At 39.4% G+C, this 24359-nt stretch overlaps 1 protein-coding gene across 1 annotated transcript in view; it reads right to left on the reverse strand.

Moving 5' to 3' along the window:
- sash3 (SAM and SH3 domain containing 3) overlaps positions 1-24359 on the reverse strand; it is a 58213-nt gene that overhangs the window by 2217 nt on the left and 31637 nt on the right. The window contains exons 3-7 of the mRNA XM_039766059.1: positions 21528-21674; positions 16914-17055; positions 10738-10895; positions 2441-2647; positions 1764-1914 (exon numbers count right to left, since the gene is read on the reverse strand). Coding sequence (XP_039621993.1) covers positions 1764-1914; positions 2441-2647; positions 10738-10895; positions 16914-17055; positions 21528-21674 — 805 coding nt within the window. The remainder of the gene's footprint in view (positions 1-1763; positions 1915-2440; positions 2648-10737; positions 10896-16913; positions 17056-21527; positions 21675-24359) is intronic.

Genomic DNA, 24359 nt, shown 5'->3' on the forward strand with positions numbered 1-24359 from the left:
ACTTGTCTGTATTCATACCTGTATTTCTATACAAAAAGTTACATCTAATGTCTCATTCTCAAGTAAAAGAAAATGCAGGTTCTTTATTACTATATAGAGAAGGCAGGTACAGTCTCAAGACTTCATTCAAAATAGGGGCCGTGACATGGGCAATCATCCTGCTTTAACTCCCATCTTCAGATTAGAATAACACCAGTGGCTTGGAATCACTGTTGTGGTAGAGCAGGAGTATGGAAGGAAGAGCAGGTCAAAGCCTGGTGTTAAATTTTCTAAACATCAAGCGACATGCATGTTGCACAGTAAGCCCAATCCTGAAGAGGACAACCAGTTGCTTTTGGTTAAGTGTTTACCAGACGCAGCAGAGCAAGCTACAGACATGTCCTTGTGCTGCTGCCATTAGAGATGGCGAATCACTGGCAACCTTGGTCACAACAGTATATGTATTTTCCCCATATTTGTTATAATGAAATTTCTGTTCAAACAAATTTTTTATGGTCATGTGAATTTTGATTACAGTTGGATTTTACCTGTATATAATCGGTCTTTTTTATTGTTGAGTATCTGTTTGCACATCATGTACTTTAGAGTGTGCACCAAATAACTTTCAAATGTCATCGTTCCACAATCATGTGCTTCATTCTGACATCAGTACAAGTTGATGACTATTAACCACTAACATAAACAGGCAATTGTGTCCCTAAAAACTTGCCTCCCTAGAGAAAATTTGGAAGATGTAGACCACTTTTCATATCTCAGCAACAATGTGTCCCAAAAGGCAAACATCACAGAGGAGGTTCAAAACTGTATTAGATCTGTCAGCACCTCTATCAGGGAATTGTTCTGGTGGGTCTTTGCAAACAGTGAATTCAATTAGAAAATCAAGCCAAACATCTACAAAGCTATTTGCATCACTATTCTCACTAAGCTAGTGAGCTTTGGCTTACCTTCTGTCCTCGTCTTAATACTCCCAGGAGATTTCGTGAATGAAACCTAAACAAGTTTTTTTTATATCACTCGAGATGATCACTGCACCAATTCTAATGTCCTATCCAAGGCAAAAAAGAGCCAGCATTTAAGCCATGATAGTGCAGAACCAACTCTGCTGGAATGCTTGAATCCCAGCTTTGTGGATAAATCCAAAGTAAATGGGAGGTTCAGTGAAACCGTGAAAGTCTCCCTTTCAAAAGTTGGATCAACATCACTAGCCAGGACTCATTCTATGGAACTTTCTACTATGGCACTGCATTATCCATAAAACCAGTGCTCATTCTGAGACTGACCAGGTTTTTGATGAAGCAGAGAAAAGATGGTGTTATGGGGAACCACTCCCAAGTAGAACCACGGTTTCAAGATTTGTGCTCTGAGGAGTGGACTCCTGAGCCATTTATGGACACACGGAAAGCTGTGACAGATGTCAGATCTTGTTTCTTTTACAATAGAAATATCAGAGGAAGCATAATGACTATGGGATTTTCATAGTCCCAGGTTAAAGTGTCTTGTCTTTTTTACAGGCAGAGCCTGAACATTTGGAACCCATGATGATCTGGTTGACAATCAAGTAAATGACGCTGATAGATAGTATTAAACAGAATCATTTTCCAAATGAATGTGTTACCTCAGATTACATCAACAACACAAGAACAGCCTGTGGAAACAATAAGCTTGCAGTTGGAGCACATCCTGGATGAGTCACCAGTCCAGAACACAATAAAATTTTTAAATGGCTAACATCCTAAGGTATTTAAAGTCTATGAAATACATACTGTCATATTCCAGGAGATGCTCAGCTGCTGTCAGCAATTTAGACCGGTGTTCTGGATCTGTGATATTGAGCTCATTCAGATGGGACTCTCTCAGCTCTTTAAAATCTTCCAGGCTCTCAAAACCATGCATTGAAAGAAGGGGGATAACCTCCTGTAAGATGCAAAAGTTGACAATGTCACATGAATGACAGAAAAATAAAAAGTAGATCTCATTAGAGCTTGGTTAAGATTTGATGTGTTCATTTTTCATTCAAAGTCAGACAGTAAAACAAAAGACTTCTTTTTGAAAGATGTTTCATTTAACAAGCATTTGCTGCATATAAAGACTACAACACTAAATTGCATGTTTTTTTTCTGTTGTCTTTTTAAAATGCTTCAACCTAAAAAAAGCCAACCTAAATGAAGCAGGCACAGTCCTTCCATTATAAATATGGTACATTTATATAGCACCTTGGTATAGTCAACAGCACTCTCAAGATGTTTACACAACTACACTACATTTGGTAACATTTTTTAACATCTAGTGCATATTTGGTTGGATTGTGAATATTGAAATGACAGCCTTGTGGTTTATAGTCCATCTCATCATAAACTAGACCACACTGCTTAGTAATAATGACGTTTATAGTCCATCTCATCATAAACTAGACCACACTGCTTAGTAATAATGACATTACCGTCAGATTGATATTCTCAAGGACCTCCTCCAACGTTTTTGGCTTAAGCTTCTTGTTTTTGCTGTGGCATCTCTTTCGCCTGGGAGGGGTGGATTCCTCCGGCAAAATGTCAACATAAATAAACTTGAAAGATCCGACTTTGTTGTTCAGCATGCCAGTCCAGGTTCCAACCGGGGGCTTCTCAATTATCTTAATTATGTCTCCTTTCTGTATGAGGGGAAGAACAGAGGCAGGCATGCTATCATAAAGGCATCACAGATTAGAGATACATCTGCCATAAACATCATTCAAGATAGCATAAGATAACATCATGAAATATGCTTATTCCTCTTCAGAGTTTTGGGGGGACTATAAGGTTCAAGAAAGAAACCAATCCAAAGTGCCAGTCAACTGCTGGATATACTCTCACTCCACTAATTTGGAATCTCCACTTAACAGAATACTCACATTTTTGAGATATTGGAGGAAACCCAGAATGCCTGGAGAGAAAAACATGAAAGCACCCAGGTAGTAACTGGGTACAGAATTTGACCTGAGGATTCTGACCACTGTGCCACCGATCCTCCAAGATGACACAATGAATTGCTTGTTTCCAACACAAAGATGCCTCAGGTAGACTGAGATGACGTGATCATAAGGAAACAATTAAGGTTATGGTGTGTTCAAGAAATTGTAAAGGCCATCATAAGCTTTACTAAAGGCCCACAATAAAATGATGTTTAACATGAGAACACTCACCAAAAAAGGGGAATATAGGCCATCGTGATCATTAAGTGAAGTTGAATCATAAAAAAGGGAAATTAGCCATAAGAACCTGCGCCACAGATATAGTACACAGACACAGATAAAAAATACTCATATTCTAACTTACCGCATACAGTATTTTGACAGTGAGCATTATAAACTCAAGCCTAATATTAAATAAAACATACCATTTACTGAAGAAATAACAAAGACCATTGATGCTTATTTCATTTATTAATTAAAGTTATACAATACCCAGGGTCTCTGTTTAAAAGTCAAATTCCTCCTTGGACTCAAGAATTGGTTACATGCACTTTAAACAACATTAACAGCAGCCAGACATCTCCTGAAGTGACTGATCAATCTCAATAGCTGTGGCACTTTTTGAGCTTTATCTACCTCTTTCTGGTCCTGACCCAGCATCTTGCAGAGAATGGGTTCTAAACATTTACTCGGCCATTCCAGCACTCTCCTCAAATGCAGACCTGCTTTTAGGCGGTTGATCATTGTCTTGGTGAATGACCTTGGTGTGATTTGACCAAGCTTGAGGATGGATGGATGGCCTGACATTCTCAGAGGGACTCCTCTGACACAGGGCACAATTCATAGATCCTTCAATGATGGGAATTCATTCACTTCTGGGAGTGGCACGTAAGACCCAAGCTGTGATTTTACTGTTGGCATGAATGAGTGGTGTCATCTACTGCATGGTTAATTACTGGCTTGTGAAAGTTGAGAATGAACAAGAGAATTCATCTTAACATTTATCAGTGACCGCAGATCACTTTGTGGCTTATTCTTTATGTAAAGTGTTTATTGCTGCCAGAACAGTCACTAATGTTTTATGCTCCTGTTCAGAAAACAGACGGATGAATGGATGTAATGTTAAAAATTTTATTTCGAACTTAACCACATTACTGGTGATCTTCTTGTATTTGTAAAACACAAAGACAGTAATTTTAATCAGTTGTGTAGCAAATACATTGCCCCACCACCAAATAATATTAAGGAAAAGAAATGTAAAGACCTCAGGGGAAAAAAAAGGTTAATGAAATTTTTTTAAATATTTAACTGAATATAGAGTTTATTTGAAATATATTTTTGTAAGTCTAATTCTTATGTAAGAAACATGAATAGGTCACTTAACACTAAAGTACTGGGTAAAATATTTGAAGGTTAATTATTTATTTAATTGAACAGACATTTATTGAGAGTAATTTAAAACTACTGATTGATTTTTTTATTGTTTATGCACCTTAGGAGAATATGCTATTTTAATGACAGAAAGCATTTATTAGATTGTATTATATCAGGTCAATTTATTTTCAATGTTTTACACAGTATGATTTACAGTTTATAACTACTCCGTGTATACAAAATCCTAAGCCTAAAAGTGCAACGGTGATGTTTTTATGTTTTTTGTCATGCTCTAAATCGGGCATATTTTAAAACCTAAATATATATGTTTGGTATCATTCTTTTCAGAATTTTTCTAACTTTAACGTGATGTTGTTAGATTTTTAGATTATTATTCTGTTTTTAAATTATAAACTAAAAAATATCAAGAACTCACGTCCCGCGAGACGAAACTTTGAGATTGAACCATGCCCGGGGCCGGAAATAAAATACAAAGAGTAGGACAGCTGCTGTATAGGCTTTTAAATGTTTGAAGCACCGCACGAGATAGAGATCACGCAGCATGGCAGCAGCAACAAGCCAGCAGCTAATCGAGCAAAGAGGAGGTAAAAAAAACTATTTGTTTCCCATTGTATCACGATTTAAGAAAGGGTTTCGGAGGAGCGATTGCATCTCCTTGGGGTGCGTTCAGCCCCCCTCTTCACAACGTGAGCAGCAGAGACGCAAAGTGGCTGGCGAGCAAAGTGAGCAGCGGGGAACCCCCTAGTATCACACAAATAATCTTGAAACTCCTTGTTAATCACATTCTCATGTTCATGCTCACAACTTATAACTTGAATATTATAAAACTAGAATATTGTTCTCATAAATGCTAGTCATATAGGAAAATTAATTTTACTGTCATATTAAATATATTTTTTTTAACAAATCCCTTCAAGAGAAATTTTTGTGGCTCTTTTACAACAGAGAGAATAGCCAAGCTTAATATTCTCATTTGTGACATAGTTGATCTCAAATAGTCAATCTCAGTTTGCCAGAAAGATCTTTCAGCTGTTGCTGTTATGTTTACTGTCAGAAACAAGGCACATGTAGCTCACATATTATACTTTGCATATACAGCTTCAGTTACTAGAAGCAATACATTCATACAAACTTACCCATAGGTTCACCTCAATCTGAGCTTTGCTACCTTATTCCAACAATACACATGGATCCAGCTTGTTCAGAACTGGGATTGCTTCCAACACTACTATAATGTTCTATGAAAGCACATCCCATTACACTTTTTCCAAGTGCTAGGTAACAAATACAATATACAGGTAACATTCATACAATTTTTGCTGGAGACTGTACTCAGTGCAAGAGAAAGCACCCTGTTATTTTATATGCTGCATTGCACGTGTGTCTGACATGTTAGCCAGATTTTCCCATTATATGTCAGTGTGTTGGCAGTGAGCTCACTGCCCGGCTGCTTCTGGTGCTCCCCTTCGTCTTTTCAGGATAAGACTGTGACCTGTGATTTCAAAGCATACAGTTTCAAATTGACATTTGCAATCCTGATCACATGCACTTGCTGCATGGATTGGTAAACATTTGACTTTTTAGGGAAAAAAAGGTACTGAGTGCTTCAGGGGCCCCGTGGGATTTCTCTCCCACTCCACACCATTGCTCCGCATCTGATTTTAATGCAACCTGGCCCCTTTCCATTTGGTATAAAAATGTGTAATCTCACAATTAGGTTATTAAACATGCTGGCTTTTTGAGAGTTTTCAAAAGTAAGCAATATTTAAACTTGGATATTTTTTTAGCACGATTAAGGTTTAGATAATCAAAACATGTCCAAACATACCCTCAAGTAAAATCAACTTTTAGTACTTTCTTGCCTTTACAACAAAACTGTGAATTTTTCCGTCAAGAATATTTTTAATGTGTTGTTAAGCTTAAAAAGGAAACATTAACAATGAGAAGGATGAAATAAACTAACACAAAATCAAAGTCCTGTTTGATCCCTGCCGAAAATAAGATTTGAGGGTGGTTCATTAAAAATGTCGATCTATTCTCGGAAGTGAACCAACAGTAGCACATCCTGCTGTACTCACACGCATTTCACTCACTTTTATCGCGATGATTTCAATCTGACAATTAACACGAAAATTGTCCTTCGAGAAAAATCTGGGAGATTGTGCAAACCACACCGACCGAGCCCGACATTCAAACCCTAACGCGGGAGCAACACTAAGCACAACGTCAGCTTCCTACTTTTGTGCCACCCACAATATAAATGCCTTTGGCCTCAGCTTTGGCATTGTGTATCTAATTCCTACATGAAACCATTTTCAATTGCTGTACAGTATTTCATCCCTCAATTGAACTGTTGACATTCTTCCTTTGCATACTTTTGGTTATATCCATGATTGCCAGGTATCATTTGCAATAATTGCCCAAAATCACCTAAAAACAGCCCAGCCATAAGTATCCCATCTGAATTGAACAGGAGAGTATTTGAGTACAATATCCAAATGCGCAGATGCTCGAGCGACACCCGAGAACTTTTTGCATTGGCGGGGCTGAGGTTGCCATCTTTACATACACTTCTACACTGTACTGTGTACAGGAGACAATGAAAACACTTCTTCTTCTTTCGGCTGCTCCCGTTAGGGGTTGCCACAGTGGATCATCTTTTTCCATATCTTTGCATCTTGTTCTGTTACACCCATCACCTGCATGTCCTCTCTCACCACATCCATAAACCTTCTCTTAGGCCTTCCTCTTTCCTGGCAGCTCTATCCAATAGATAGATAGACAGACAGACAAACTGACAGGCAGACAGACAGACAGGCAGGCAGGCAGATACTTTGTTCATTCCAAGGGAAAATTCACATACTCTAGCAGTAGCAAACTGATACAAGAACAATATTAAATTAAAGAGTAACACAAATGCAGGTAAAAACAGACAATAACTTTGAATAATGTTAATGTTTACCCCCCCCCCAGGTGGAATTGAAGAGTCGCATAATGTGGGGGAGGAACGCTCTCCTCGGTCTGTCAGTGGAGCAGGACAGTGACAGCAGTCTATCGCTGAAGCTGCTCCTCTATCTGGAGGTAATACTGTTTAGTCGATGCAGTGGATTCTCCATAATTGACAGGAGCCTACCTCCTAATATACCCAGCATCTCTCCTCTGCACATGTCCAAACCAACGCAGTCTCGCCTCTCTGACTTTGTCAACTGTCCAAATTGGGCTGACCCTCTAATGTACTCATTTCTAATCCTATCCATCCTCGTCACACCCAATGCAAATCTTAGCATCTTTAACTCTGCCACCTCCAGCTCTGTCATCTCCTACTTTCTGGTCAGTGTCATCGTCTCCAACCCATATAACATGGCTGGTCTCAATACCATCCTGTAGACCTTCCCTTTCACTCTTGCTGATACCTGTCTGTCACAAATTACTCCTGACACTCTTCTCCACCCATTCCACCCTGCCTGCACTCTCTTCTTCACTTCTCTTCCACAATCCCCATTACTCTGTACTGTTGATCCCAAGTATTTAAACTCATCCACCTTCACCAACTCTACTTCTTGTATCCTCACCATTCATTTACACAAATTACCATATATAACAAGCATTTTAACATGTCGGCAGTTTTATTTTTCAATTAAAAAGGAAGATTTTTCTGTAATGTTTTTTCGCTTTCCCAGTCCTTGCAGAATCTTTTCTGAGTAGTCCTTGCAGAGAGGTGTGTTGCCCCAACAAATCGTTTTTCCTTCTTTTTCAAGAACTGATTGTTTTCCTACTTTGTCAGTTAATCGTACTATTGAAAGTTTTGGTTATTTTAAGAGTCATTTATTATCTATCATGATCATCTATCACTCCTTCTGATCTTTACCTTGCAAGTTGGAACAACTGGCCTGTGCCCCTCTACATGCAGCCTCAATGTTACTTGGAGTAACGTTTAGATGTCTGTAGCTTGCCTGTTTAGGTTAAGGACCCAGATGTGCTGACACTGATTATGCAGACTAGGCTTAACAAAGCTGTAACAAGGTTTTATTTTTACTTCTAAAAACTGCCCAGAACATCACCTTGTTTTTTTCCATAAAAAATAAATAAATAAAATAAAAAAAACACCAAAAATTGAAACCTACGATAGCTCTTTTTGATAACTGGAGAAACCAATCAAAAATAGTCAAATTCAGCAGGAAAACAGTGATTAGAAAGTCTGAGTGCTAATCAAATTTGAGCCTGTTGCTGGATAGGTCTATCCAATAAGATCTGCACATTATATAGATGCTGGGCTGCCATATCTTGTGTCTGCAGTGCGCTAACAATACATGCAAGAAGTGAAAAGGTAACTTATTCAAGGCGCTTATTTAGATTTTGACCATCTTTGAACAGTAGACGCACACACTGGTTTATATGTTAGGCGGAACAGGCCTTTCTAATTGGTCTTTATCTGACTCATTGTTGACTGAGAACGTCTTTATTTTATATTGGTTAGATGTTGGTGCTGTTCCAGAGGCTTAGGATTATTTTTACATTTTCTGTGTGAAGTTTGGCAGCTGGTGAGGGGGCTGCACTAAAAAAGGGGCGATACATTTTAAATAACAGAATTAGTATACAGTGGTAGGTAGCAGCGAGTCATGTTCGTGATTTAGCAAGCCGCTTGTAGAAAGAGAAGGGAAAAAAAAAGAAAAGAATGCAGAAATCTCACAGTGACAGTCAGCGCCCAAAGAATCAAACCATTGCCTTCGACTGTGAGGCCGCACCACCCACCATAACATTAAAAATATCTCCTTTAAAAAAGATATGGCCAGTTGGTCTGGTCCGTTGTGGGAAATATATCCATTTAAAACATCCATAGTGTGTTTCTGTGTGGACAAGACTTAATATTGTAAAGTGCTAATTAATACTGCTCCAGAAAATTGGAGTTGTTGCCAATAAAACAAAAATCTTGATTGGGGGGTAAAAATCAGACATTACTGTGGATCTTTAAACAGAACTGTAATGGCGCTCCGATCCCATCTTTATATAAAAATACACGTCACATTTCTGATGTATAATATACATTTAGTGACTTCACACCAAAATGTTGAAGATATTGTTCCCTATGTCCATACCTGTCTTAAGTGGACTGTGCTAAAGGACAGAAATGCACCCAGTTACATTTCAAAGAGGTTTGAATCTTGGAAGTCACTAGAGATATTTGGCTACCTTACCTGCTTCCTAGCTGACGTAGGGTCAATGTCCCTTTGAGTCTTTCACCCGAGCTCTTAAAGCCTATTTTCAGACTTGCTAATCATTATTGTACATTTTCTAATGAAGTACTTTACTGCATATTATTTTAGCTTGTTTGTGGTCTGGGCTAACTCTGAGGAAAGATGCAGGCAGGATGTCGGGCCTCTCCCTTCTTAACTTTTTAATAGTTGGACCCCTGCTAATATATGGATTTGGCTGCCAGTTCCAAACACAAGAGTAAGTGCATTTGAGAAGTATTCAAACTAGATGCAAGCAGAGATAACGTATAAGCAGTTGAATCATTATAGATGGACCTGGACGGACTTGAGACTTATTTATTTATTTATTTAATATAAGCAAATGGAAAGCATTATACACAAGAAGCAAAATGTTCAATATGAATTCACAATGGGATGTTTGAAACTTCACTTTACATCTTAGCGAGTGACCTAGGTGTCATAGTAAACTCATGTCATTTACATCCAGAGAGTGGTCTGGGAGTGATTAAAAAGGCTATTAAGATGTTAAGTTACACTTTAATAAGTTTATAGTGTAGTGTACGAGTCAAAGAAACTTATGCTTCAGCTGTTTAAAGTAGTGATGTGGCCTTTTGTGGAGTACTGTGTTCAGTTGTGGTCACCATTTTGTAAAAGGGACGTAGCAGTGTCACAGAGAGTCCAGACGATATAGTGACTTGGCTGATTCTAGAAGTTGCGGCACCCTGCCCAGGGTTTGTTTCCTGCCTTGCACCCTGTGTTGGCTGGGATTGGCTCCAGCAGACCCCCGAGACCGTGTAGTTAGGATATAGCGGGCTGGATGGATGATTCTAGGAGTGCAAGGTCTGAGTTATGAGGAAAGATTGATAGAGCTCAACCTTTCCAGATTAAGCAACCATACATAAGAAGTGAAATGATTGAATTGTTTAAAATGTGAAAAGAATTAGTACAGTGGATCCAGGCCATGATTTTAAAATGGGTTCCCTACAACAGAACAGCAACACAAAACTAATGAATATTAGAGTTTTTTTGGGCTGAATGATCTATTCTTGTCAAAATGTTTGTCATTTTCTAATGAAGCAACAGCAAAGTGCAATTGCTTACGTGTCTGTTTATCAGTTTAATGTTTGCTGAATAAAGTTTACGATAAAACAAAGCTCTAAAGGAGAGCAGTAGCAGCCTTACCCTGAGTTTCAGAGAGTCGTTGTCATAGGGGCTGGGTGTGAAATCAGTGTGCACCCGTGCTCTGCCACAGAAAGGCCCAGTATAAGGAGGAGTGGAATCTTCAAGTCGCATGCTGTCCCGGTTGCTATATCCGCTATCCAGACTTTGTCTGTCACCACCTGAAAAGATTCAGAGTACAGTTTGTATACAACTTCACTGTCATTTTTCTCTTTCAGGACAAATGATAGCAATTAAAGAACTAATTGTGGGGGAATGGTAAAAGGAAAAAAACAAAAGTATTAATGAGAAGAATCCATTCAGCCCAACATAGATAATTTCCCACTCCATTAATGTTACTTAAATATTGATTAGCTAAGATCTGAAGGTGCATCCTTAATGGCTTGTACACTACTGGACTTGCATAATGTACGTTCCCCTAGCATCTTTCAGGGGATAGCTTGGCTCCCAATGCACCCCACACCTTCATCCCATGCGCTCCATGCTCAGGGAGTGCTATCTCTTGGTAGCAACCTTTCCAAGAAAAATGATGCAAGTTCTCCAGCCTTCCATGTCATCATCTGTCATTGACTTTGGATTCTAATCACTCTTTTTTGGAGGTCACCATTTTAACAACACATACTGTATTCTTGAAGGTTAAATGAAATCACATGAATATAGATGATATCGCATGAGATGAGATGTTCCTCATCCACATTCTGAGGGAAATTCACCTAACCTTCTAACAAGTCCCCTGCGTTGTAACCTTAATGATTATACATGTAGAGTCTGTCTTCATTTCACTATTGGCTTCCATTATATCATAAACTTTTTTTTCCTTTACATTCTACATGAAAACATGAGATTCAAATATCTGGCCATCACTACAAACTACATAGGGAAAGTAATATATAAAAAAAATATATAATTTCGGGGTGTAAAATTCCTTTAAAGTGGGTAATGGTGTCACTGCAGTAAATACATTTTCTATAAATTAACAGAGTAATTCAGTTAGAATATGAACAAAAAAGGAAATATAATAATATGCTAACCCATTAGTGTAATAATACAGCTAAGTATTTTGTGAAATAATGGGTTATACACTCTGATGATAACATATACTTGTAAAACTGTTACCTGGAATTTACTCGCATTGATTGCGTTGTAGTTTTATTCTCACATTCATCATATAAGTTACAAATAAATCAGGGCACAGTGCATTTCAGATGCCTTGCATACCATTCTCCAAACTGCAAAGTCCAGCGCAGGGTTGATGTCTGTCCTGAGAGCACTGGGTACAAAGCAGGGCACTTGTCTACGTGGAGCCCACTCTTGAGCTCTCTTCTATGGGGTCATTTAAAATCACCAGACAATCTAACATGCCTGCCTTTGGGAATGTAAATGGAAAACCAAAGCACCTGGAGACAAATCCTTAGGGAGAGCATGCAAGGCAACAACAACAACAGGGCACATGACTGGAACCAGGATGGTGCTGAATCTCGAAGTAGCAGCATTCACTTCTTTGCCACTCTACCACAAAACAGCACACATAATGTAGAGCACCCCTGAATATACTGCAGAAGAGGTGCATGAGAAGGCCAGACCTTTGACAAATGAGAGGAGACCATTCAGTCCATCAAGCTTGTTTATTTATCTAATAGCTAAAACATCCCAATATTTCATCCAGATACTCTTTAGAGGCTGTTTCAGCTACATGGCTCAAATAAGCATTTAAATAATGAAGTTAATTGGACGGTCACTGTTACAATGTAATGGCACTGAGATGCACTAAATTAAAGCTGCTTTAGGTTTCTTGATGCTGCTGCTGTTGTGGTGTTGCCCATTTTTTCTTTTCATCCATCTAAAAACTTGGCAGAATGATTCCATGTTTTGCATAGCATGTGTAGCTCCAGGCAGTTTCTGCACGTTGATTTCATTGAGTGCCTTTTGTTCAGTAAATGTCAACAAATGACACAAATAATATTTGCCCAGTGACAATAGACCTTTTTCCCCAATGTTCTCCTCTGAACTACTTCTAAGGCATTTTAGAGCCCCAGGCTATGTACAGAGTTGCAAAACCAGCGGTTTTTGATGGTCACGCTTTAGAGGATTGCAGAATAATTATAAGCAATATACAGCATATATAGTAGATCAACTATGATCCCCCAGTCATGCTATTTCAGGACTTATTGCTGAACTACAGGATTTATGATTGTACAGTCACTGATTGTAATTTGATTTTGAAGAGGTCCTGCATTTAAATTTTTAAAACATAATACAGCTCAGATTAAGCCTGTTTGGGTTGAGTTTACTTAGTCCTTTCGCCTGTTTGATATTCTTTAGTTATGAGTGCATATTCTGTACTTTGACAGCCCTTAAAATCGTATTCGACTACTAGTGAGGTGAACCCCTTCATGAATGCAGCATACCGAGGAGGGAATGTTGTCCTCTGCCTTATACAGTGTGTGCTTCTATAAAGTTCAGCTAGTAATGGTTTCTGGCTCTGCTACAGGTATCAATTCTTGAAATATCTGTACAGAATAATACATTTGCTAGATTACCTTTAAAAAATGAGATGCTGCCATACACTGTGGACTTCTAAAAAAATGATTGTTAATAAAAGAATTTGAAAAACATAAAAAAGGCAAACATGCCAGTCAGTCCTCACAGTTCCTGGACATTAAAGATGTCTGCTCTTCCAAGTGACTGAAGTGCTTTCTATACTGTATTTCACTTATATAATGTATTGATATATTTAACATATTCTTTGTCAAAAGTGATTTTTGTTTGAATAACAGTGGCAGTGGGTAAATTATGTAAGAAAGTCAGTGCTGGTTAATAAATGATCTCTTTCAGTCGGATGTTGTTCTTGTTTACCTTTCTCTATTGAAGTTACCTTGTGTGTCTCACTTACATAAAACCCCTCCATCTGCTGTCTTATTTTTTAACAGTTAAGTTTCCATTGGTTTCATTGTGATTTCCAAGTGGCACTTTGTACTTTTGAGCAGCTTTCAGGAAACCTCAGAGTTGGTGACAGTGTCCTGATCTGACATTTTGTCTCTATGTCTTCTGTGTCAATTTCCACTGATAGGATGTACAAGGCCGGCTAACCTCTTTTCCTCTTCCATGTTGGATTGTGACTTTCAGGGTTGTTAGGGCATGTAAAGATTCCCAGTATGATGACATACCATGGCTGCACAAAGGCATTAGCAGATTAAGCCAGCGTTTCTCAACCTTTAAGTATTTGTGACCCGAGTTTTCATAACAGTTTTAATCGCGCCCCCCTAACATTTTTTTGAAATGTTGATGCATATTTTATTATACCTACTTAACTTTTATCGACATTTATTTAACTCTATATTTATTGTTCTAGTATCAGAATGTAGTTTACGTTCATTTGTTTTGGTTTCAACAGATGTTTTTCTCATATTTTTGATTCTTGTTTTCTTTTTTTCACATCTTCGCACCCCCCTTTTTGTTACTTTGTGCCTCCCTAGGGGGGCCCGCCCCACAGGTTGAGAACCACTGGATTAAGCTATATCTTTTTTAGTATCTCGCACAGCCTCTGCCTTGTCCTGTAGAATTCGCAATCAATAGCCATTAGAGAGCTGAAACTGCCAGACACGTTTTGACTGCCGGCTGTAGTAAGAGATAGCCAAGGATCGATGCAGATTATGTAAGCAAAGTCTTTCCAGTTTGGCCCGGAATACTTTAATTACTGGCTCATGTAAAAGCTCCGATTTTAACAGGAACACGGCTGTTATTTGCAATGACTGTTGCGGGCATTTAACCGAGTTCCCAAAGAAATAACGCTGGGAATTTTACAGTAATATGCAATACTTCATATGAGGTGATAGATCTTTTCCTGCCATTGCGATCCGTGGGATCCAGCAATCACATACTAGTCCTGTTCTGCTAAATTAATAATGTACTATTTTAAATAATTAATGTGATTAATTCACTCATCATTTTGAATTAATGGAATGAAGTTGTGGGAAATGAATATCCTCTCTGAATGCAGGGAAAATCCAAACCAAAGATATGCTAACTCTAATATTCTTATGTGTAGTCTGTGATGTCCTCTGATTAATGTGCGGTCATATTGATTTTACCTATGGCGGTCTCTTTTTAGACAATCTCTTAGATCTCATAGATCTTTTTAAACATGTTCAAGCTGGAAGCCATCATACAGAATGACTTTAAACAGATTAAACAGAGTGAATTGGATGATACAGGCTGAAGTCAGAACCCTGAAATTAAACAAGGAGTTGAACCGAAAGCAGTGCTTAGCATCAGAAATGATGAAATGGCTTCATGAAAACCAGCAGCCACATATGAGGGTTCAGGGCATGATTTAAAAATGTCTTTGGATCTTAGAATGTTTTTTGGTTGGATCGATTTAAAATATAAAATGTATAAATTAGCCGCACCTCATACCCATCATTAAGCCAGAGATTTCACTATCCAAGTAATCTGAAGTCCATTATTTCTAATCTCTATAAAAGCCAAATACCACTGACTCACTCATCACGAAATCTCCCAAACCTTGAGGACTTGGGACTTGAAATTTGGATTGTAGGTCACCCATAGGTGCTCACTAAGAAACGGTTTAAAAAATTTCATGGTCCAAGTGCGAAATTTCTTATAGTTTTTTAGACCCGTTTGTATGTCGGTCCGCTTTTCACGAGAGAACTACTTGATAGATTTAGATCTTTTTTTTTTTCTATAATTTTCTTGAACAATCCGTTGATTTCGCGACTTCTCTTATTGTGCCGAGTATCATAGTTTGCTTGCAGGAGCGATATATTCGCACTAATCCAAGAGAGAGGCTGTGGGCCGAAGGAAGGGGGAAGAGTGACGTCAGGAGTAGAGAGCTGGGCCGGGACCTCCTCACTGTCCTGTTTCACTAATACGTGGGCAAAGCCGCGGGGGATGGCTAGTATAAATATATATCATAATTAAGGGTAGTGAAGAAGTAAACAACAAATAACATCCATGTGTCTATTTTAGTGGAGGAGCTGGAGCCTTTCCCAGCAATCATTGGGTGCAAGGCGGAACAGGCCGCTGAAAAATGAACACCTGTTCTGAGGGGTTAAAGTGGTCTCCTAGCGTGATTTTCCCTTGCTTATCATCCTATTTATTTTTCATCTGGCAAGGATCTGGATCTCCAGGTAATTGTTGTTGCTAATTATTAACAGAGAACAAATAGATTTAAATCCTTTTGAGATTTATGCTTAATGATTTTAAACTCCATCATTTTGTTACAGATTTTTTTTTAGGTCTTTTATTTCATTTTTATGTCTGGGGATAGTCAGTGTCTGTGTGGTAGCCATGATTTTTTTTAGAGCAAGGCACATTGTAATTGTTTAAATAAATGAAAAGCTGTAAATCATTTTCTTTAACAGGTACATTATAACAGGTGAAACTGCAAGGTGTAAATGTAGGTGATGTGGCCGTATAGGAAAAAATGTTGCATGTCTGTCACCTCAGAAATAAGTTCATTTTCAACTTGGAAAAGTCTAACTAAAGGGAACTTTGCTCTTTGGACATGTATGGTATGTTGTTATCCATTACCATCTAATCTTGTGCAACCAAGTCCAATAAACCCGAGTTCTGATTGATCCATTTTTAAAATATATATATTTTTTTATCCATCCATTTTCTAACCCGCTGAATCCGAATACAGGGTCACGGGGGTCTGCTGGAGCCAATCCCAGCCAACACAGGGCACAAGGCAGGAACCAATCCTGGGCAGGGTGCCAACCCACCGCAGGACACACACAAACACACCCACACACCAAGGACACACTAGGGCCAATTTAGAATCGCCAATCCACCTTTATGTAAAATCTTTTGGGGAACAGGACTATTGTAGTGATGCACTGTAATACTTTTTTTTGTTTTTCTAACAGTGAAAGGTTATTCTTTTATTTATCTTTATTAAGTCAAAGCTACTTTGCAAATTATTCTAAGCCCTCGATGAAGGTCTGTAGTCTTTATACTATAGTCTTTATTACTCCATTCTTTTCTAAGCTGCTTGTTCAGTTTAGTGTTTTGTCTAGCCAAGCAGCAAACTAAACTCATACAAATACAGAAAAAGGCGGTGATACAAAGAGGTTTTATGCAGACTCTACCCCACATCATTTTTAATAATTACCACAGAAAATCTGATCTAGCCACAGAATAAAAGGACAACTTACATCCAGAAAGCTGACGCATCAAAGGGCTGTGAATTTGTTCGTCTGACTCAAAAGAGCACTGAGAAGTCCTCTCTCCAATCCGTCCATCTGGGATATCATCAAAAGACATGGGAGACATGGAGCCATCATCTCCACTGTCCATCTGAAATAAAATGGTTGGGAATAGACACTGAGCATGTCATAAATAGTTTACATGGTACAGCACCTTTGTGATCTCTTCTTGAACAGTGAACATGATGTAGTGGAGGTTCTCACATGCCCTGGGGCTTATTAGTGTGATACGTTCACGGACTTGCTGTTCCCGAGAGCTGTATTGTTGACAAACAGTCTTTAGCAGAACCATTTAAAATGTAGTTATCATATCAAATGTTTCATTTGGAAACAGGCCTGGGAGTGATGTTCACCTAAGAGTGCCTAGTAATTGTGCATCCCAGATAGGCCAGTTGTTCTCAACTTGTAGGAACCACTTTATGGTTTCAGAGCCTACAAAGTGAAGGTTGGAGAACTGGATGCTGATTTAGATGAACTAGAACTTTTTTGTTCAAACTTTATCCTTCAGCATAGGACAGAAAAGAGCAGGAGATTGAACATAGTTTTGAAACATTCCTACAGTTACATTATTGTGATGCTACATAGCAGAAAGAACACCAATGGCTGTTATTTATGTATATGTACCCTAACAGACTTAGAGAGTTTTGCCTTCTTAGTGCTGCTGACATTATAGCTATAGGAATGGCTTGTACATTTTCTTTAGCTTCCAACATACTATTCTCACCATTCTGTTATCTTTTCTACAGTATCTGTCTGTCTGTCAAGGCCTTCCTGTGAAAAACATCTTGCCTCAGCCTACATAGGCTTAAGGATCCTTGACAAGAAACTGCCATTTATTTGTTTACTTTCAAACCACCCCTGAAATCATTTTCAGGAATCAGGAAATGGCCTGTACCATTCACTGTGTTTTCTCGCTGCCCCTGGTGTCTCTACATCCCTGATACTTCATATGCAGTTAAAGCCTCCAACACATAGTGATGCCCCTGGGTGTTGAGTGCTTATCTCTGCTGCTGCCATTAAATTTCTTATGCGCCCCAGAAATACACCATTGTATATTGTGCCATATATACAAAGGAATCTGGCAATAGCCTTGTGGCAGCAGAACCTAGGGGGCACCTGCACCAAAAAGCCTAAACACAAAACAGTGGACTTGCACTTCACATACTGTACATCTTTGCTTCTTTGCATACATCTTTGCATGGCCACCTTTGGAACTCATCATTACTGATAATGTGGTCAATTATTGTTGGGAAAGAATGACTTCAGAAATGTACAATCTACCCATAACCTCCAGATGCCATAAGACAATGACCTAATTGTTCCATCAAGGAGTTTATTTGAGGAAACAAAGGAAATGTTTTAAAGAGGTTAAGTTGGTTACACTAGGATAAAATACAAAAATTGTATCATTCTAAAACATGAAAACTTACTTAATGTGGTCAGATATACAAAATTCTGTTTTTCTTATCTTTTTATTTCAAATATGGATTGATTTTGTAAAGCAAAAACAGGACTTTTAACTTTACTGTCTTTATTTGAGCATTTGCTTAACAATTATGTGCAGAGAACCAGCTGATTGACTTGTGTGTAAAAGAAATAAAGACTGACCATTTAAGAATATTCTAGTGCAATACAAAACATCCCTTTACTGAAAATCTTAAGACATAAAATATGAACAGTTGTAGGCCTCTGAGGCCACTATACATTGAAAAATTCCTACATATTTAAGCTTAAAGCTATGGAGGATGTACAAACCAGTGTGCTTCTTCATGCCAGTCCCAAGCCTAGATAAATAGTGAGGGTTATGTCAGGAAGGGTCTCTGGTGTAAAATTTTGCTAAAAACAACAATACAGATTTACATCGGATTTGTCGAAGCCCTGGTTTACAATGACTGCCTCCAGTACTGTAAGCCAACAGGGTGCTGGGCGAAATTGGGCTACTGTTGGCCGAAGGAGAAGAAGAGGTGGAAAGTATGTCTGGAGGCAGGAGGAGAGATGGAGTGTTAGGTGAGTGGAAGTGAGGGTTGGAACTTTGAATGTTGGCAGTATGAATGGTAAAGGGAGAGGGTTAGCTGATATGATGGAGAGAAGGAAGGGTGATGGATTGTGCGTGCAAGAGACCAGATGGAAGGGAGTAAGGCCAGGTGTATCAGAGGCAGGTTCAAATTGTTTTACCATGGCGTGGATGGGAGGAGAAATAGGATGGGGGTTAATCCTGAATGAACAATGTGTCAAGAGTGTTTTGGAGGTGAAAAGAGTGTCAGACAGAGTAATGATTATAAAGCTGGAAATTGGAGATGTGATGATGAATGTTATTAATGCATTTGCCTTGCAAGTTGGATGTGCAATGGGTGAGAAAGAATATTTCTGGAGTGAGTTGGATAAAGTGGAAGAGAGTGCACCCAAGGGGGAGAGAATGGTGATTGGTGTGGATTTCAGTTGACATGTTGGTGAAGGGAACAGAGGGGATGAGGAGGTGATGGGTAGGTATGATGTCAAGGAGAGGAATGAAGAAGGTTAGATGGTAGTGGATTTTGGGAAAAGGATGGACATGGCTGTGGTAAATATATATTTTAAGAAAAGGGAGGGATGCAGGGTGACGTACAAGAGTTGATGAAGATGCAGACAGGTGAATTATATCTTCTGCAGAGGTTCAGTCTGAAGGAGATTGGAGACTGCATAGTGGTGGCAGGGGAAAGCATAGTTAGGCAGCATAGGATGGTGGTCTGTAGGATAACATTGTAGGTCAAGAAGAGAAAGAGAGTGAGGGCAGAGCAAAGGATCAAGTGGTGGAAGTTGAAAAAGGAAGAATAAGGTGGAGTGCAGGGGGGAAGTGAGACAGGCACTAGGTGGCTGTGAGGTGATGATTAGTGGGTAGCAGCATGGTTTCATGCCGGGAAAGAGCACTACAGATGCAATGTTTGCTCTGAGGATGTTGATGGAGAAGTATAGAGAAGGCCAAAAGAGGCCAAAATAAGTTGCATTGTATCTCTGTGGACCCAGAGAGTGACAGGGTGTGCCTAGAGAGGAGTTGTGGTATCATATGAGGAAGTCGGGAGAGGCAGAGAAATATGTAAGAGTGGTATAGGATATGTACTAAGGAAGTGAGACAGTGGTGAGGTCTGCAGTAGGAGTGACACATGTGTTTAAGGCTGAGGTGGGATTACATCAGGGATCGATTCTGAGCCCTTTCTTATTTGCAATGGTGATGGACAGGTTGACAGAGGAGATTAGACAGTAATCTCCATGGACTATGATGTTTGCAGATGACATTGTGATCTGCAATGTGAGTAGGGAAAAGGTTGAGGAGACCCTGGAGAGCTGCAGTTTTGCTTTTGGAGAGGAGAGGAATGAAGGTCAGTAGGGCCAAGACATAATACATGTGTGCAAATGAGAGGGAGGTCAGAGGAACGGAGGAATGTAGGGAGTAGAGTTGGTGAAGGTAGAGGAGTTTAAATACTTGGGATCAACAGTACAGTGTAACAGGGAGTGTGGGAGACAGGTAAAGAAGAGAGTGCAGGCAGAGTGGAGTGAGTGGAGAATGGCTGTGAGTCCAGCTATGTTATATAAGTTGGTGATGGTGGCACTGACAAAAAACAGGAAACAGAGCTGGAGGTAGCAGAGTTTTAAAGATGTTAAGATTCGCATTGGATAAACAGGATTAGGAACGAGTACATTAGATGGTCAGCTCAGGCTGGACGGTTTGGAGAGAAAAGGCAGAGAGGCGAGACTGCGTTGGTTTGGACATGTACAGAGATGAGATGCTGGGTATATTTGGAGAAGGAAAATAAGGATGGAGCTGCCAAGCAAAAAGAAAAGAGTAAGACCTAAGAGAAGGTTTATGGATGAGGTGAGAGAGGACATGTAGGTGAGGGTGTGACAGAGCAAGATGCAGAGGACAGGAAGATATAGAAACAGATGATCTGCTGTGGTGACCCTTAATGGGAGCAACCAAAAGAAGAAGAAGATGGAGATGTTTAAGCTGCGGTGGAGGAAGAACACATGTTGCACGAAGGCAGGATTTCATTTTGGACTGAAATTTCCAGCCAATCATCATTCCCAGGGAACATACAAATTGTGGAAATACTTCAGAGGTGAGCATGTACAGATGATAAATATGAACCACAAATTCATCTAATAGCCAGCATATTATGGTATTACACTCATTAAAACAATGGAATTGAATTCGGCAGACTGATTTAATAATGGCCAAATTTACCCTCTTGCTATGAAAAAGTATAAGAAAAGAAAAAAGTGCTAACACTTGTGTTCATCTTTTAGGAACTGATGATATACGGCAAAGGAAATTTAAAAAACACACCCTTGTGATCTGTGCATTCTGTAACAGCAGTGTGGCCTGTTTGCTGCTTTCCTGCAGAGGGCACTGTTGTATTATTTAGTGCCTGGTTAAAAATAGGAAATGCTCATTTTCTATAGGACACAATGCAATGAATGGCTCTTTGGTAAAGACGTTTTCTTACAGAAGGTTGAAAAGAGTCTGATGATGTCTCAATGGCACAAAAAGATCAGGTGTTTTACTGACAGAAACTCAAAAACACTCACCCCTTCTTCTGCCAGTGCTTTCTGTACCATTTTCCCCATCTTGCGGTTCATTGTCCTGGAGATTACAGCTCTCCACTTCTTTCCCAGCTTTCCTCCACTTTTGCTACCCTCTTCAGTTGTTGGGGAAGGCCCATCTGCCTCTAGAGTCTGTGGATAACAGAATATAGTGAAAATAAGTGAAGAGCATAAAGTATGCAGTTTCCTTGTAACTAGACATAAAACATAAGCAAGAGAACACCATGCTTGCTACATGGTGATAAGCCAGTGACCAAATGCAATTTGTAGAACTAAAGGTCAGTGACTTTTTTATTTAGCGGTCTCAACCACGTTAACATCCTGTTTTTCTAATTTCTGCGTTTAACTATAGTAGTATGCCAAAGAGTGCTACATACATGCAGCCAGAAGTGCTTCTACAAAATGTACAGTAATGGGCATGAATGGAATCAGATCAAAACATTTTAGGCTTCTTTCATAAATAGCCCAATCTTTAAAATTAAACATTTAACTGTCAATTATTTAACAAGATAAAAAGACTTATTCCTAACAAATACTGTATTAAAAATGTAAGGCATACAAAAATTGCTACATTTTGACATTTTTGGCAAAAAAAAAATCTGTTATACTGAAGTGAAAACCAAATTGTGTGGAATCTTAGTCATAAATTAAAAACAAAAAATAACTAATTACATTAGGATTTACCCCCATTCAGCACCACACCTAAAAACACTGTTAAAAGGGGCCTAACAGGAAACTGAACAACATGGTATAGGATAGGAACACTGTGTGATGGTCCGGGTTGATTCCACAATCCCTGGTTGCCGCCAGGAGCTTCTTGAATACGGAACCGTTGATAGTCGTAAACCGCGATGAGCCGGGCAAATGAAGATACACACAGTCAACAAGGGGTTGGTGCAAAATGATTCAAGTGCTTTTTATCAAGTGTTCAAAAATGCAGTTCAAAAACAGATCTTCCATAAATAAATAAGCCATAAAATCAAAGTGTCAAGTGAACAGGCCATGAGTTAACCCAATAAATGAACCATGAATTAAATGAGAATAAAACACAGTCATCGGGTCCTTAATCTTTGCCCATTCTTCGACTGAGCCCAGCGCAAAGTACACTCTGTCTCCCCAGCTCACCCATAGATCACTCGGCTGGCAGAGACCCCAGCGGCTGCTGTCCTCCTTACTGACCCCTGTCTTGGCTACCCCACCACTTGGAGATATCCACCACCACTGAACTCACTCCTTGAATAAATCAGTGAAGACAATCTGCCCCTAGAGCACTGATCCTTCACTCTTTTCACAGAGCTACCGACCACTTTGCTTCTCTCTCTCTCTTGCTCACTGGTTTCTCAGGCACCCGCCTCAGTGCTCACTCACATTCTTCTGTTGTTCTGATCTGCTGTAATTTCAATCTGATTTTTTGATCTCTTCCTTCTACTGTGCAGGCTCCTTCTGCCACTCCGAGGTGTGAATGAGACACCTGGCTGAACTGCTTGAATTTGCACGTGAATGCGTGATCAGCAAAGTACCCCAGTCAACTCTGGCATGGCACCTGCATGCAATACACCCGCATCCGTTTGGAGTCTGCATGCTCCAGAGTTATTTATTTAAAAATTGTACTTCGCCATGGATCACTTATCAAAATCCCCCCTACCTCCCCCTTCCCTTTAAGCTGCCATTTGCATGGGAAGGCTCAATACTCCTCACAACCCAATGTAACTGGGGGCCAAGGTCTGTGGCATGGACCCATCACTGCAATAAAACCATAAAAACACTAAAACAAACCCCTCAACATCACCAATCCACCTTCTTAAAACAGGACATTAAAAGAATAGGAACTTTTAAAATGACTATAAAATCAGCAATTAATACACCATCCATTAACAGTTCCAAATTTTAAAAAGTCCTTTTCAGGCTCAAATAGGTGGGTGTGTAAAACAGCTAGGTTCATCCCACTGCTGCCACCAATGGTGATGGTTCTGGGTTCAAAGGCTCCCGGAAGCAACCAGGCAGTGTGGAGCCAAGCCAGACTGTCACACAATGTTTTACAAGGTCCTGACAAACAAGAAAAGTTACCACGCCACTGCAAGTATTTGGATACTACTAGGGCACTACAGTCAGAGACACCATCAAGGTAAGAAATGGGCCACAAGAGGTAGCATGCTATGTTTTCCACGGCTGTAATGGATTGAGAGGGTTGACTGACCCAAAAAATAAACTGATACCTATAAGGCTGACTAAAGGCTCATGGGACTGAGGACACTAGCGTCTGCTGGAGATACCACTTGGAAAAATTGTGGGGTTGCATTTGACCCCCAAAAACGTTTAAAGGTTAGGCCAGACATGTCCACCATAACCGGTAGTTTGGAAGTTGGATTTTGGTATAGATGTCAGCCAGTGCAAGGAAGAGGAGAGGGGAGATTGAGAGTGATTGTGAGAGATACTATGAGGTAGATTAGTAGGTGAGCCCCACTATCTGACAGACAGAGGTTCAATACCCATACAGTCAGGGCCAGACAGACTTAAGGGTTTTGTTTCCTTTTTTCTTATCATTTTTGTATATTGATCTCTTGTACACATATTGTGTGTAATAAATCTTTTTATTCTGCATACTCCGGCCTCACTGGTGTAATTTTGGCTGTGAATCCATTATGAGAGTGTTCCCTTTGTTTGGGAGGAACCTGGTGTGAGCAGATATCTCAAAATTGGTTCAATTTGGTCCAGCTATGTGTAGTTCTGGTTAGAGTCACTTATCTCTGGTTATTCTGTCCATTCATCCACATGTCCATTTCTTGAAGCTGTTTATTACAATAAAGGATTGGTCAT

Source organism: Polypterus senegalus, chromosome 10 (genome assembly GCF_016835505.1).
Source record: "Polypterus senegalus isolate Bchr_013 chromosome 10, ASM1683550v1, whole genome shotgun sequence".
NCBI classification, from domain to species: domain Eukaryota; kingdom Metazoa; phylum Chordata; class Cladistia; order Polypteriformes; family Polypteridae; genus Polypterus; species Polypterus senegalus.